The 14,426-nt window shown below is 39.4% G+C and overlaps 1 protein-coding gene and 1 pseudogene across 1 annotated transcript; one reads left to right on the forward strand and one right to left on the reverse strand.

The window, feature by feature from the left end:
- Window positions 1-6,026: 6,026 nt before the first annotated feature.
- On the forward strand, window positions 6,027-6,965 carry LOC142445687 (olfactory receptor 9G4-like). The gene has a single exon (XM_075547624.1). The coding sequence runs from the start codon at window positions 6,027-6,029 to the stop codon at window positions 6,963-6,965; it is 939 nt and encodes a 312-aa protein (XP_075403739.1).
- Window positions 6,966-9,355: 2,390 nt separating this feature from the next.
- Window positions 9,356-10,309, reverse strand: LOC142446370 (olfactory receptor 9G19-like; annotated as a pseudogene).
- Window positions 10,310-14,426: the final 4,117 nt, after the last annotated feature.

Below are 14,426 nucleotides of genomic sequence, written 5' to 3' on the forward strand. Positions count from 1 at the left end.
TGGGAGACGGGTGAGGTAGAATGCAAGGTTGGGAGTTGAGGAATTGTTTGAACTGTTGAGCAAAGTTGATGGTCAGAAATGTAAACCCCCTCCACCTCATTAAGAATGTAATTAAACTATTAAATTGTACAATACACGAATGTTCTTCTGGAAATTTCTCAATATTTTTTGACAAAATCATATAACAAATGTTCAAATAAGATCGATTAAATGGTCTTGCTTCAAATCATTGATCCATGAGTGGAAGAGGAGGAATGTAAACTCAGAAGTTCCAGCTCTGAAGGTCTGCTTGTTTGGAGAGAAGGCTGTGGAGCAGCAGTTCTCAACTTGTGGTTGTGACCCCTTTGGGGATCTAATGACCCTTTCATCGATGTTGCCCGATTCGTAACAGTAGCAAAATGACAGCGATGAAGTAGTAATGAAAATAATTTTATGGTGGGGTGGTCACCACAACATGAGGAACTGTATGAAAGGGCCGTGGCATTAGGAAGGCTGAGACCCAGTGCCCTAGACAGTAGGATGAACAACACCTACTTTGAAAGACCCTAGAAAGAACGTTTTCTTCTTTTCTTAATCTGATTCTGGATTTAGTCCCTTCTATGTCATTTCGTGACATAAAAGCAGCAGGTTTCATTGGTATTAAGCATATGAGGGAACAAACGCCTTTAGTTAGAATCTCTGTGAGCTTTCAGAGAAATGTTTTTTTCTCTAATAATTAAACAATCAAGAACAAAGGTATAGAAGCTATATGAGTATGACAGGAATAATAATGGAGATACAGCTAGACAATGAGACAGAAAGAGAGAAATATAGGGATTCCAGAAAACATTGAATCTAAGGAATACTTAAAAATTGATATATATCTTTTGTTATAAATTTATTCTGACAAATTTAGTCTGTGAAACACCCAGCATAAAAAATGTTTTTTTGAATTCATTAAAAGTGTTAATACAGAAGATAATACTTGTTGATATGAGGTGACAATAAATCATTAATTTTGGTGGATCACAGTACATGGTAATCAATAATGTAATCAATGATTTTAGTAATTACAGCATCAAAAGAATATATAATTATAGATTAGGAATCTTAATGGGGGCCATAAAGATGATTTACAACCAATAACCTGAAATCAAACCAAAGAAAACTTACTTTCATCAAGAAGATACTGATTTATAGCAACCCTATAGGACAGAGTAGCATGTTCCCATATGGTTTCTAAGGCTCTCAGCTTGATGGAGGAAGACACTAACACTTTCTCCTGCAGATTGACAGGTTGAGCCACCCCCCCAACTTTGTAGGCTGCAGCTGAGGGCATTAATTACTGTACTACCAAGGTTACTATTACGCATTAAGATTACATCAATTTTGTATTTGTTTTCTTGTTATTTTATGTGTAGTTAATTTATAATTAAATCATGGATGATATAATTTTAGGATGCACATATTACTTCACTGTGGTACTATTTTGGCATATAAGACATAAGTATATAATAAGATAAAAAAGATCAATGATTTGTTTCCCAGAATTGCTAGTCGCCTGCACAGGGCAGGGTTTTTAAGCCTTGGGAGAAAGAATAAAGATCAAGATTATAGATCACGTGATATGTTCCAGAATACCTAGTTAGTGCAACTTGGAGAGTTTCCTATAAGACACAATGAGTATCTTCTGGCTTATAAGAGAAAGAAAAAGAGAACTTTCATTTTTAGTAAACTCTTCCTTATTTTATCATATCCTAATTACTATGACATCCCTAAACTCCAAATCACCTTTAATTGAATCTCTGGAGCCTGGAATAAATATTTCTGTGCTGCAGAGTAGAAGACATCCCAAAGGAGTGCTGGGTAAATATATACGCACACACAAACACACACACACCAATTTATACATATATAAATACAGGGTTAGCTAAGGCAGGTCAACACATCAGCGAGGGACAGAGTGTCATTTCCAGGAATCAAACTTCCCAACAGAGGGTAAGCACCTGGGGGCAGCGGAGTTACAAAATCTGGCTTCTCTGTGACCTGAGATACAGTTGGAATAGGACAGCAGGACCTGGGTTAGTCTTCAAAGGATCCCTGAATGCCAAACACCTACTCAAACAACTATACGCGCACACACACACACACACACACACACACACACACACACACACACACACACAACCTTCTAAAGAGGAGGCCAGGATCCCATCTCGCGAAATACCTGACTTTATCTAGAATTGAAAGTTCAGTATGCTAGATACACAGTGTTGAGCATAGTTTAAAATCCACTTCGGTATGCTGGATACACAGGGTGGAGCATAGTTTAAAATCCACCTCTGAAGTACGGTCTTGTGAGAAATCAACCCTGTGCTATATGGTTCCACTCTGCACACATGGGTCAACATCAGTTTGAATCCCTCCGTGGTGACTTTAAAAAATTAGTTTGTGAAAACTGCTAGTTCTGGTGAGACAGCAATAAATAAGCTAGACTTGTCTGTCTACATTTGTGGATTTTGCATTGTGGTGGGTGGGGGAAATAGACTACGCAGGAGTAATAAATAGAAGATAATATGTAGGGGAAAGGAGCAGAGCAAGGATGAGGGCGGTCGAGCAGGCTGGGAATGGCATTTCTGATGGGGTGTTGGGCTGGCCATCGCTATGTCAATGATATTTGGAAGGGACATAAAGGCGATGGGAGGATAAGCTATGCACAGGTCCGGGGAAATGGAAGTCCAGGCAGAGGGACAGACAGTTTGAAATCTCTGATGCCGAGGCATGCCTTGATTGCGTGTTTGAGAAAGAATGACAACAAACTGGTCGCCAACTGAGTCAGGGATGGAATTCAGAGAAGAGGATGCCACAGTAAAGCATTACCAGCTAGAGAGGACCATACAACTATTGTATGGCTTTGACTTTATCTTTGAGTAAAATGGCAACCTTAAAAGATATGAAGTATAGGCATTGTATGACATGATTTTTCTCTTTTAAATGTCACCTACTAAAGGGTAGCCTGAAGGGCAGTAGGTTGTTGACAAGTTAGGAGGCATTGAGGGACTCTTGACAGGAGATGATGGTGGTTTAGCAGAGGGTGGCAGTAAAATGAAATTTCAGAATATATCTTGAACATAAAGACACTAAGGTTTCTTAGGAGATTAGTAAGAGGGAATGAGAGTACATCAGCTCCAAATTTTTGTCTTCAGGGATTGGAAAAGCAGAATTTTATTAATATGGGAAACTAATGAATTGATAGATGATTTTTATATCTGTAGAATTCTATTTTAAATATGCTATTTATTTGTGAAGGTAGTCACAAAAGATATTTCATAAAATCAAAGGATATTTCATAATTATAAAGTGTTACCACTAACTAGAAATATGGGCACCTTTTAGTTGTGAAATTTTAAATTGAAAATTATAGGAAAGAAGTCCATGGACAGACTTACAGACGTTTCTGACCTCTGAGTCTAAATATTTGTGAAATTAGATAGATGTGCATTTACCCCCGTGAGGTAGGGAAGAAGAAATGCTGCTTCTTATAAAGCTCTCCCAGAATTTCATTATGTTTCAAAAAATTATGAACTGCTAAATATTTGCAGATGTCGAAATTGAAGATTGCAGACATTTGAGAATATGCACAGCACAGTATGAAACAAGAATGAGAATGAAAATCTTGAAGTGAAAAGAGTAATTATGTTGTCTAATTCATTCTGTCTCTTACATCAACCAAATGTGAATCTTTTCCTTTGTACCCAAAAATACAGTCTGTGTTCTGATATTTTTTTCTACCAGATTGTAGGTAGCTGAGGTCATCTCTTTGTATGTTTATGATGGATACAGGCTAACAAAAGGAAATCTTAGAGGGTTAGCCCTGGAAAAAGTATCAACCACTGTTTATCATCTTTTTTTCACATAGATGGTAAACAGTGAATAATACAACATTCAGAGCTGGACCCAAACCCCAGAACTTCCTAATGTAGGGAACTCTGTATTTATCAACCTGACGTTTCTTTGGCAAATAACATTAGAATAAGTGAAAAAAATATCAAACATTCAGGAGTTTAGGCAGACTACAAACCATAACACAGTGCTGACTTAAATTAACTCTTTATAGAATATTTCCCCCTTCTATTCATATCTCAAGCATGGTTCCTACGTTAACAAGTGGAGGGGCTGTTAAATTTTTTTCCAAAATGATAGAACAACTGTTTCAGTTTCTCAGCCTTGACCGTGCCAGGTCTGTCTGCTGTCAGCTAGTCTTGTTTGTGTGGCTGTGGTCAGCTGGAAAGTCAAATGGGGACTGCATGATCCTGACTCACCAACCTCACATGTCTGGGGGCCAGGTTGCTGTCAGAGAGCAATCATCTCTGACAGATAGCTTCTACCCTAGAGTGATGGCGAGAACCTTTCTAGAGATCCCATTCTCTGCCATTACTTGGTGGTCCCAGGTCCAAAAGTGAGGAAAGAAGATCAAAGCCTATTGAGAGCAGCCTTGTAATTCACAGGGGACTCTTGTGGGCCAAAGTATGTTACAGGGCATTTGGATTCAAGAAGGGAATCAAAGGATTCCTATTGTGAAATGAAGATCTGGAAATAATTGTGATCCTTTTTTCTTTATATCTGCCTATCGAGGGAGGGCAGGGGTGATGTGGGGTGTGGGGATCTTAGTTTACCCATTTCTACCCAACAGACTGTGGACAATAATAATATGCTATGCTGCATTGTGATAGATCCATCCTGCATACAGAGTTGAGAATGGTGGTATAATACAGTGTCTTCTAATGGAATGCTACAGAGCTTAATCAGGTATATTTTATTAACTCTCCCAAGACTTTCTAGTTTCTTTTGTAAATAAATAAAGAAATTAAAAAGAGATAATGAGCTTTTACTTTGATATATTTTCAGAGACGTTTTCTTTAATGGTGTTCCAAGCATTTCTGGACACATTCCTCTGTAAATATAAATTTCTATTTGGAGTCAGACTGCTGGTCTTTGAGTTCGGTCTCCAGGATAAATTACAGTTTATTCAATCCCTAGTTATTCTAACCAGAACTCTGCCTCCCCTTCTGCTTATAACTTTATAAACTTGTCTCTGCACGTGATAGAAAAGAAGAGGTTTCAGAAGGTCTATGTTGTGAGGGAATATTTACTCCCGTTCAGTATGTTGTCTTATTTGCAGTCAGAGTGCACTTTGAAGATGTAAATCTGATCACAGTACTTCCTCATAACGAAATAAACTTCCATTTATGCTCTTTTAAATATAGCCTCTAATTGGTTTCCTGATTGCATGAAGCACCTGGCTCATACATATGCATTAGAAACATTCAAACGTTAATATATATTCATCCCATTTCAGCCGAGGTAAAAACCTTAAGCGGACTCAGAAAAAAATTTAGTGTTAATAATGGATGACAGTACAAACTATTTTTATTTATTTGCACAATATAAACTATATATCTACTGTGAAGCTCCTGATAAGTATGGAATTATTCCTGAGGCATAGGATATGGGAGTCATTTAGGTTTGTTGAAGTTTTCAGTGGATAAAGACATGTAGGGAGAGAGCCTCTTCTGTTCATGTGCTAGTGAGTAGAGAGAGATCCATTAGAGACTGAGAGAGAAATGGAGTGGATTCCAGGTCTTCAAGCTGCTTTGCTTAAACAATATCATCGGTCAAGTCCTATCTTCTCTGCACATTGCCAGCCATATCTGAGTAATTCTCACACCCACTTCCTAACGAGGACAGCAGTGGACCTTGAGCTATAGCACTTGGGGTTGCATTCTAATTTCAATTCTGTTCTGAGTCTAATAGTAAATATTTCCAAAATGAAAATAAATCACAGTCCTCTCTTGGCTTTAGCTTTCTCACACTTCCATATATGCAGATGGAAGCCAGCTGCCTACTGGGATATTAACCCGAATCCAGTATTGTCATTACTGAGATATCTTAAATAACAGCATTATTTACTTCTTACACCAGTAGAATCCCTAAGTGACGCCTCCACATCCCACCCGGAATCTTAATCAGACCCTCAGAGCGTGGATATGAGGGTGGGAAATCGCACAACCCTGACGGAGTTCATCTTGCTGGGCTTCACAGCAGATCGTCAGTTGCAGCTGATTCTGTTTGGAGTATTTCTAGTGCTCTATTTGGTGACCTTGTCTGGGAACATGACTCTGGTGATCTTAGTCCGGATTGATTCACAGCTGCACACACCTATGTACTTTTTTATTGGCAGTCTGTCTTTCCTTGATTTCTGGTACACCTCTGTGTATACCCCCCTCATCCTGGCTAATTGTATCTCAGAAGACAAGCGCATTTCTTTGTCAGGATGTGGGACGCAGATGTTCTTTTCCTGCGCTGTAGCCTACACAGAGTGTTATCTCCTAGCCGCCATGTCTTATGACCGCCACGCGGCTATTTGTAATCCACTCCTCTACTCTGGCACTATGTCCCCGGCTCTCTGCACCGGGCTCGTCGCTGGCTCCTACATTGGTGGGCTGTTGAATGCCATCGCTCATACTGCCAACACTTTCCGCCTGAGTTTCTGTGGCAAGAACATCATCGAGCACTTTTTCTGTGATGTCCCACCTCTGGTGAAGATGTCCTGCACGGACACGCGGGTCTATGAGAAAGTGCTCCTGGGTTTGGTGAGCTTCACGGTCCTCTCCAGCATCCTGGCCATCCTGATTTCCTACTTCAACATCCTCCTGGCTATCCTGCGCATCCGCTCAGCCTCTGGAAGGCGCAAGGCCTTCTCCACCTGTGCTGCCCATGTGATCTCGGTCATGTTCTTCTACGGGTCCCTGCTCTTCATGTACTCCAGGCCCAGTTCCACCTACTCGCTGGCTAAAGACAAGGTGGCTGCCCTCTTCTACACTGTGGTGAACCCCTTGCTCAACCCTCTCATCTACAGCGTGAGGAACAAAGATGTCAAAGAGGCTTTCCGGAAAGCAATACAGACCTTGAGGCCACAACGTTGAAGGCCATCCTCTATCTTTCCAATGAATGCTCTGATTTTCTTTCCAAATTAGTGCTGTAGTCTGGAAATATTGAAATTTCACTGAAATTCCACTGTCAGGCTTAGTGAAATGTTAATGAAACTATTCTTTCAGTTGTTACTCTGAGGGTGTTGAGAGGTAAACCACTTTCAACTTATATTGGTTGTTTGTCACACTTTCTGCAGGATTTCATTTTACCACTGTGAGTTACTGGGATTTTTATAAAATATATTTTTCGGGTGATGTCTTCGCAAGAGAGGAGCTAATGGTGATGGGTTTTGTGTATGATTTGCCTTTGAAGCTTGGCAAACAAATTCGGTTAGGTAAAGGGTTGTGGTGGAATGGGTCGAACTACTTGAGATTTACTGAAATATTTACAAATACTTCATGTTAGTACAGAATTTTTTATTATCAATTCCTTTCTAAAGTTGTGATTGCATATAAAGAACATATGTGTGTGAAACGGTGTCTTATATCTGAATAAAATAGTAGTCTGGGTGTTTAGAACTTGTTTAGTTTATTTAAGACAAACAAAAAGTAAATCTATGGAAGAACACGACCCTTCTTAATCTATAACCTCTAAAGAGAGAGTATTTCTCCCTTAGAACAGGAATATCCCATAGCAGCGTCCCTTCTGCCACGTGACCGTATGTCCTCCCACAGCCTCAAGTGAAACAAAATGAAACAGACAACCCAAACCAAATCATTCCCACTCTTTTCTAGACTCATTGATGGTTGTTTCCACCAGAAAATACTAGGTATAAAGAAATTTTACAGATCAACATCAGACTCATGCAATAATTTTAGGAAATATTTTATTCAATACTCTGTAGAACATTGGGAGAATCATTAGACATATATTTCAGATAAGAAGCTGTAAGCCTAGATATTAGACCTTGGCTACTAAAAATTGTAAGTATTGAAATGAAAAGCTTTCCAAAATGCATCTAAATTAAAATTTTGCTCAAAGTAATTATTGCTGCTTTACTCTTAGTAATTTGTATGGTATTCCTGGTTTTCTTTTCACCTGTTTTATTTCTAATATATCACTGCCCACTTGCTTTATATCACAATTTTCTTCACATCCTGTATTCTTCTAATACCATTGGTAGCACTTAATTGAAAAAATATGATGTCTATTCTATGCCTTTCAGCAACACACATAGCATTTTCTTCACATGCCTATAAGAACTCTCTCCGAGGGAAATCGGAAAACTTGGATCAATCCTTTGGGATCTTAGAAGTGAAACATTCTAGTTTGCTTTGCATGAAATGAAGGTTCTGCCATTAAAAATGGTATTTATTAAATTAACCCTCCTTGGTTTCATATTAAACCAAATTACCTCCAATCTATATTAATATTAAATTGAAGGAGTCTAGGTGGAACATAGTTCGCAAGGTACTGAACTGCTAATGAGAAGTTTAGCAGTTGAACTTGTCAGTCTTTACTACAGAATGACAAAGTTTTCTACTTCTACAAAGATTTATATCCTTGGAAATCCACTGGGTCAGTTCTACTCTGTCCTGTTGGGTCACTATTTGTCAGAATGGACTCAATTAAAGTGAGTGAGTGAATATTAAACTAGACCTCGATTCTTTAGGAAGAAATTTGGATAGTCCTGTGGGTTAAGTATTGGACTTCTAACCGCAAGGTGGGCTGTTCAAACCCACAAGGCACCATATGGGAGAAAAATGAGGTTATTTGCTTTTGTAAAGATTTACATTGTCTGAAAACTTATGAGTAGAAATAGATTTACAGTCATGGGAAAGAAAGAAAAATATAGAGGCCTCTAGGGAGCAAGAATGGTCAGTTGCTCTCCTAATAATCCTGTTATATCTTTGGACCTACCCTGAGGCAGATCATACCAAAAACACCCCCAAATTTATTGCTATTAAGTCAATTCTGAGTCATAGTGACGCTGTAGGACAGAATAGAACTGCCCCTGTGAGTTTCTGTAACTGTTTGTGGGAGTAGAAATGCCCTATCTTTCTCCCAAGGTGCCTTCCACCGGCTACCTTTGCGGTTAGGAACCCTCTGTGTAATTGCTACACCACCGGATTCCCTGAGGAAGTTCATGGACTTTGCAATCTTTGGGGAGCCCAAGTCTACTGTGGAGCAACAGACAGATTCATGGTGTGTCAGAATCAATTTGAGTTGACTGTTGACTTTTATCTATGTACATACTATAGTCCAGAATAGAGTCTGTTCACTGAACCTCACAAAGAATCTAAAACAAAGATATACAATGATCTCAGTGGATAGGTTTTTAGGGAACAAAAGATATCTTTGGTTTCTAAAGTCCCAAATTCCCAGGCTTGCCTTTAAGCAATCCATCATCCTTTAGCACTAATTTCTGGAAATTGATTTCAATTTAGACTCCTGGTTGTGTTAACCTGAGGAGTTTTTTCAGAGCCTCTTTCACATCCTTATTCCTCAGACTGTAGATCATGGGATTCAACATGGGGAAGACCACAGTATAAAAGGTAGAAACCATTTTGTCCCTCTCCAGGGAATAGCTGGAGCTTGGGCGAGAGTAGATGTAGAGAATGGAGCCATAGTACAAGGTGACAGAGATCACGTGGGAGGAGCAGGTGGAGAAGGCTTTGTGGCGGCCTCGAGTGGAGCGGATCCTCAGGATGGCAGCAATGATGAAGAGGTAGGAGGCAAGGATGTGCACAGTTGGGGCGATGACATTCAAGGCCAGTAGGAAGTAAAGCACTGCCTGGTAGCTCTCTTTCACATCACATGCCTACTTCACCAGTGGTGGGACATCACAGAAAGAGTCATCAATGACATTGTCACCACAAAACTCCAATGTAAATGTGTTGCTGGTGAGTATGACTGCATTGATGAACCCTCCTGTATAGGAACATATGACCAAACAGACACACAGTCTTTTTGACATGACCTGAGCATAAAGCAAGGGGTTAGAGATGGCCACGTAGCGATCATAAGCCATGGCAGCTAACAGGTAACATTCACTGTAGGCCAGTCCAGCAGAGAAGAAGAACTGGGCCAGGCATCCTGCAAAGGAGATGCTTTTATCCACAGAGATGCATGTCACTAGGATCTTTGGGGTGTAGACAGAGGAATACCAGAGATCCAGGAATGACAGATTTCCAATGAAAAAATACATGGGTGTGTGCAGTCGGGCATCATTACATACTAGCATGATAAGCATGGTATTTCCCACCACAGTCACAGAGTACATGACGAGGAACACCATGAATAAGATCATCTGCATCACAGGGTCTGTTGAGAAGCCCAACAGGATGAATTCCGTCACAGTGTGGTTGTCCCTCTCCATGACTAAAGGATTCATCATCTACAATTAGAGTGGAGAAGAGTGTATTTCCCTCAACTCATATCCAATGAATGCTTCCTATGGACCAGATACATGCGATGTGGTCAAGACTAAAGGTTGTAGAAGTAGCAGAGCTGAGCAGTAATCCTGACTTACTTGATGTGAGTTCTCTTGAGTCTCCAAATATTCATTTCACGAAAATGCATTGATAGTGGGAGTGTCCCAATGCTGCTGTGCAGTCTATTTATTTTTTTTCTCATATTGAAGTCACAGTGCTGTGCCTTATTCTTGAGCAACATGTGTTCAATAGGAGAGAGAGTGAAAACAATAAGGAATCATTATGTTCTGTAGAATATTAAATGTTATTAAAAATAAAAGTGAACATGGGATAATACCCACTCAGGAGAGCAGCTAATTGGATTGAAACACAGAGGAGAATCCTTCCTTTCTTCTTTTCTGGATAGGAATGTGCAAATTGCTCAGGTCCCATGGGAGCAGGAAGTCCCCCATGGTTTAGGATTGATGACATGCTGTCCTTGTGCCAATAGAGGGGGAGTTTTTCCTTCAGAGCCTCTAGAGGAATCTTGAGTACAATGATCATAAATCACAGGAGTGGGAAACAGATTGAGAACTGGTGAAATTTCAGAGTAAAGATAATTCCATTACAATATATCAAGCTCATAAAATGTGATCGCCTTTTGAGTTTTTCAGGATCTATAAAGCTGGAATTTAGCCTTTCTCTATAATAGTGTTTATCAACCTTTCTAATCCTGCAGCCCTTTAATATAGCTCCTCATGTTGTGGTGACCGCCCCAACTATAAAATTATTTTTGTTGTTACCTTGTAACTGTAATTTTGCTACTGTGATGAATCAGGTGACCCCGTGAAAGAGTCGTTTGACCCCCAAAATGGTCGCATCCCACATGTGAGAACTGCTGCTTTATAGTATCAGACATTAGCATTGTTCTAAAATAATGGGGTTTTTTTTGAATACTTCATGTGGCAGTTTCAGAATTTCCTGTCAGCTTGTGAAGGGGTGGAGTCTAGCCTATCCATTAGGCTGCAGCTTGATGACCTCATTTGACGGCACCATGGAGATAAGTAAACTTACCACTGGAGGTCATGTACAGACATACTCCCTGCTCTGTCTCCTGCTGACAAGACACATGGAACTACTAGAGCCTCAGTGCTGGAGGACCCATGTGGAGACCCCTGTCCACACTGAAACGTTTCACTGCCACTGGCTCTATGAGACTTTCCACCAACTGCCCTGTGATCTTACTGCATTCAGCTTCACTGCATGTTTTGCATGAGCCTGAAGAGGAATTTATAGCTTGGTACCAGGCATATGGACTAATATCAGCCTTCTGCCCTTGATCTGGACTGGGCTGGCATGTTTTCTCAATATACTATTGCTCTTTTATATAAAGGTCCTTCTTATAAACCTATGAGTTTCCCTGAATTTGTTGCTCTACTTATTCCAAACTAACACACATATATGCCCCTAAAATTAAGTTTATGGGTCATTTAACCTACTTCTACTCACAAACATATATGTGAGCGTGCTTCAGAAAGTTCAGAGAAAACTGGAATGAAAAGCTAATGAATGTTTTCCACACACTTTTTTGAAGATGCCTCATATGTGTATGTATGCATGTATCTTAAATTTAATCTAAAGTTTAAAGGAACGTAGCATATTATTTGATGTCTACTTGGTAATTATTATTATAATACATGGGAAAAGAGGAGGCTGTCTGGCCTAGGAAAGATGGATTAGTAGCAACTCAATGGCAGTAGTAATTGTAAAATGAAAATTATATGAAACAATGAAAATTAAATATGTCAATACTTATACACTTAATGAAGCAAATATTTACACACATATGTAGACTCTCCATGGATATATCCATGACTCAAATATTAGAGGTGGTATGTTTATTGGCGACTTGGTTTTTCTTAAAAGTGGAAGAATTCTTGATAACATCCAAGCAAAATAAATGACACTTCCCAGTCAAGTTCGTATAGGTTAAAACCTTGCAAAATAAATTTTGTGGTTAGTAACATTTTGTTTTCCGGAACACTAAATAGTTCCTCAAATGTCACACAATAAAATAATTAAGCTCTCTTCATCTTCACAGGGATGAGCCCTTTGAGAAAAATTGGTATGTACGTAAACTGTGCACAATTTATATTGTGTTTATTTGTAACATGAAATAGATTTCTGATTCCTTAGTAGAAAGCACTTCACATGCACACACGGGTGTTCCGGCTGGATACAAGGTGCGGGGCATTTTTCCTTGTGTGGGACAGATCCAGGGGTACAGAGCATCCTCATGTCTGTCTTTTCGACACTTTGTGGTTGATGGGTCCCAATCTTTGTGACCATAAGACTTCTGAACACCTACTTAACATCTGCTCCTTCAAGGATTTTAACACTGTGTTAACAACTCCACATGTTTGGAAATTGCTTTTTAGCTCTTCAGAGGATTCTTCTAGGAATCATGTGAAGGAATAGTAACTAATTGGAGAAAATCATTGAGTGTTCGCTTCAATTATGAGGAGGGTTCAAAGAGTTCATGGGGAAATTTATGTCAATTTCATCTTTTTCCCACCAACTATTGAATCTCCCTTTTATCTAGCATGACGCAGTGGTCCATTCACTTTCATTGTGGGCCTGCACTGTCATTGGTAGCAGGAAGAGAGAGAAATACAGAGATGAGTCCTGCGAAAAGTGATGTGCTGTCCAAGGAGATCTGGAGGTTTGGATCTACTCTGAGTTGCCTCAGATTAAAGGCTGGGCTCCCTACTTGTCAAAAATCAGCTTCCCAAAACCTCACGGGGCACAATTTTGTGTGGATATCACGTTTTCGTTGATTTGAGGGCAAGTATTAAAAACCTTGGGAAGTTTATTTTACTTCCTCAATATTTGTTTACCTTATCTACTTATGGGAATGATAAAAATTACCTTATTTTATTGCAAGAAGGAAGCAGGAGTCTTAGAGGCCTTAGTGTATAGTTTGACATGTGGAAAATAGCTAACATATATAAGGAGTTAAGTTGCAATGCTACAAAACAGTGATATGCTTATGTAAAACATTGCAAGGGTAACATTGGTGTCTAATACCTTTCCAAGGTACCTGATACATACTATCTATTCCAATCCTGCATCTTTCCATTTTCTACCTTGTCCCAATCATTCTTGGCTCCAAGTCTTCTCAACGTTTTCCAGCAATTTGTCACACTGTGGTGGCTTGAGTGTCGTCATGAAATCATGAAAGTGGAAGTTCTGTCACTGGTAATGAAAATACCATAAGGGCCACTCCTGGGAGATGGGGGTTTCTACATTAGAACAAACTAGAAGCAGCCCTGAGGATCTGCTTATGAAAACTAGCCAATGAAAATATTATGAGTCCTCTTTTTTAAAGAGGACTGAATGCAAAGGGCTTAAGTGGAGAGCAAATGCTTTGAAAATGATGAAGGCAGAGACTGTACAGATGTGCTTTATACAATTGAAGCATGTATGGATTGTGGTAAGAGTTGTATGAGTCCCTAATAAAATGTTAAAAAAATTTTAAAAAATAAATATAATTATAATAAAATCAGGAAAAAAGAAAAAGTAAGTTATTTGAAACTGATGATGGCAGCAGCTGTACAACTGTGCTTGATCTAATTGAATTATGGATGGTTATATAATCTGTAAGAGCTCCCGATATAATGATTTTAAAAAAAAAGAAAATACTATGAGTCACAAGCAGACAATTTCTGAATCATGAGTTTGGGACACGTCATGAGGAGGGATCCATAGCTAGTGGAAGGACATCCTTATTGGTGAGGTAGAAGACAGGGGAGTCTGAGGGAGAACCACCGTGAAATCGATTAGTGCAGTAGCTACCACCATGAACTCCAAACTGCTGGTGATTATGAGGAAGATGCAGGCACACGTTGTTCATTGTACGTGATGTCTCTATGAGCTGGAATTGACTCCATGGCAATGAACAACAGCAATAACCTTCCAGTGATCTAATGATCCAACCCGGAGTCCATCGTGATGCTCTGTCCCTTACTGGCATTCACGATCTCTGCGCTCCATTACTTTACAGCTGAGAATTCTCTTCTATTGTGTTTCAGCCCTTTTAGA

Source organism: Tenrec ecaudatus, chromosome 4 (genome assembly GCF_050624435.1).
Source record: "Tenrec ecaudatus isolate mTenEca1 chromosome 4, mTenEca1.hap1, whole genome shotgun sequence".
In the NCBI taxonomy this organism is placed as follows: Eukaryota; Metazoa; Chordata; class Mammalia; order Afrosoricida; family Tenrecidae; genus Tenrec; species Tenrec ecaudatus.

Coding starts and splice junctions, on each gene's coding strand:
- LOC142445687 (XM_075547624.1), top strand. CDS start 6,027: ATGAGGGTGGGAAATCGCACAACCCTGACGGAGTTCATCTTGCTGGGC.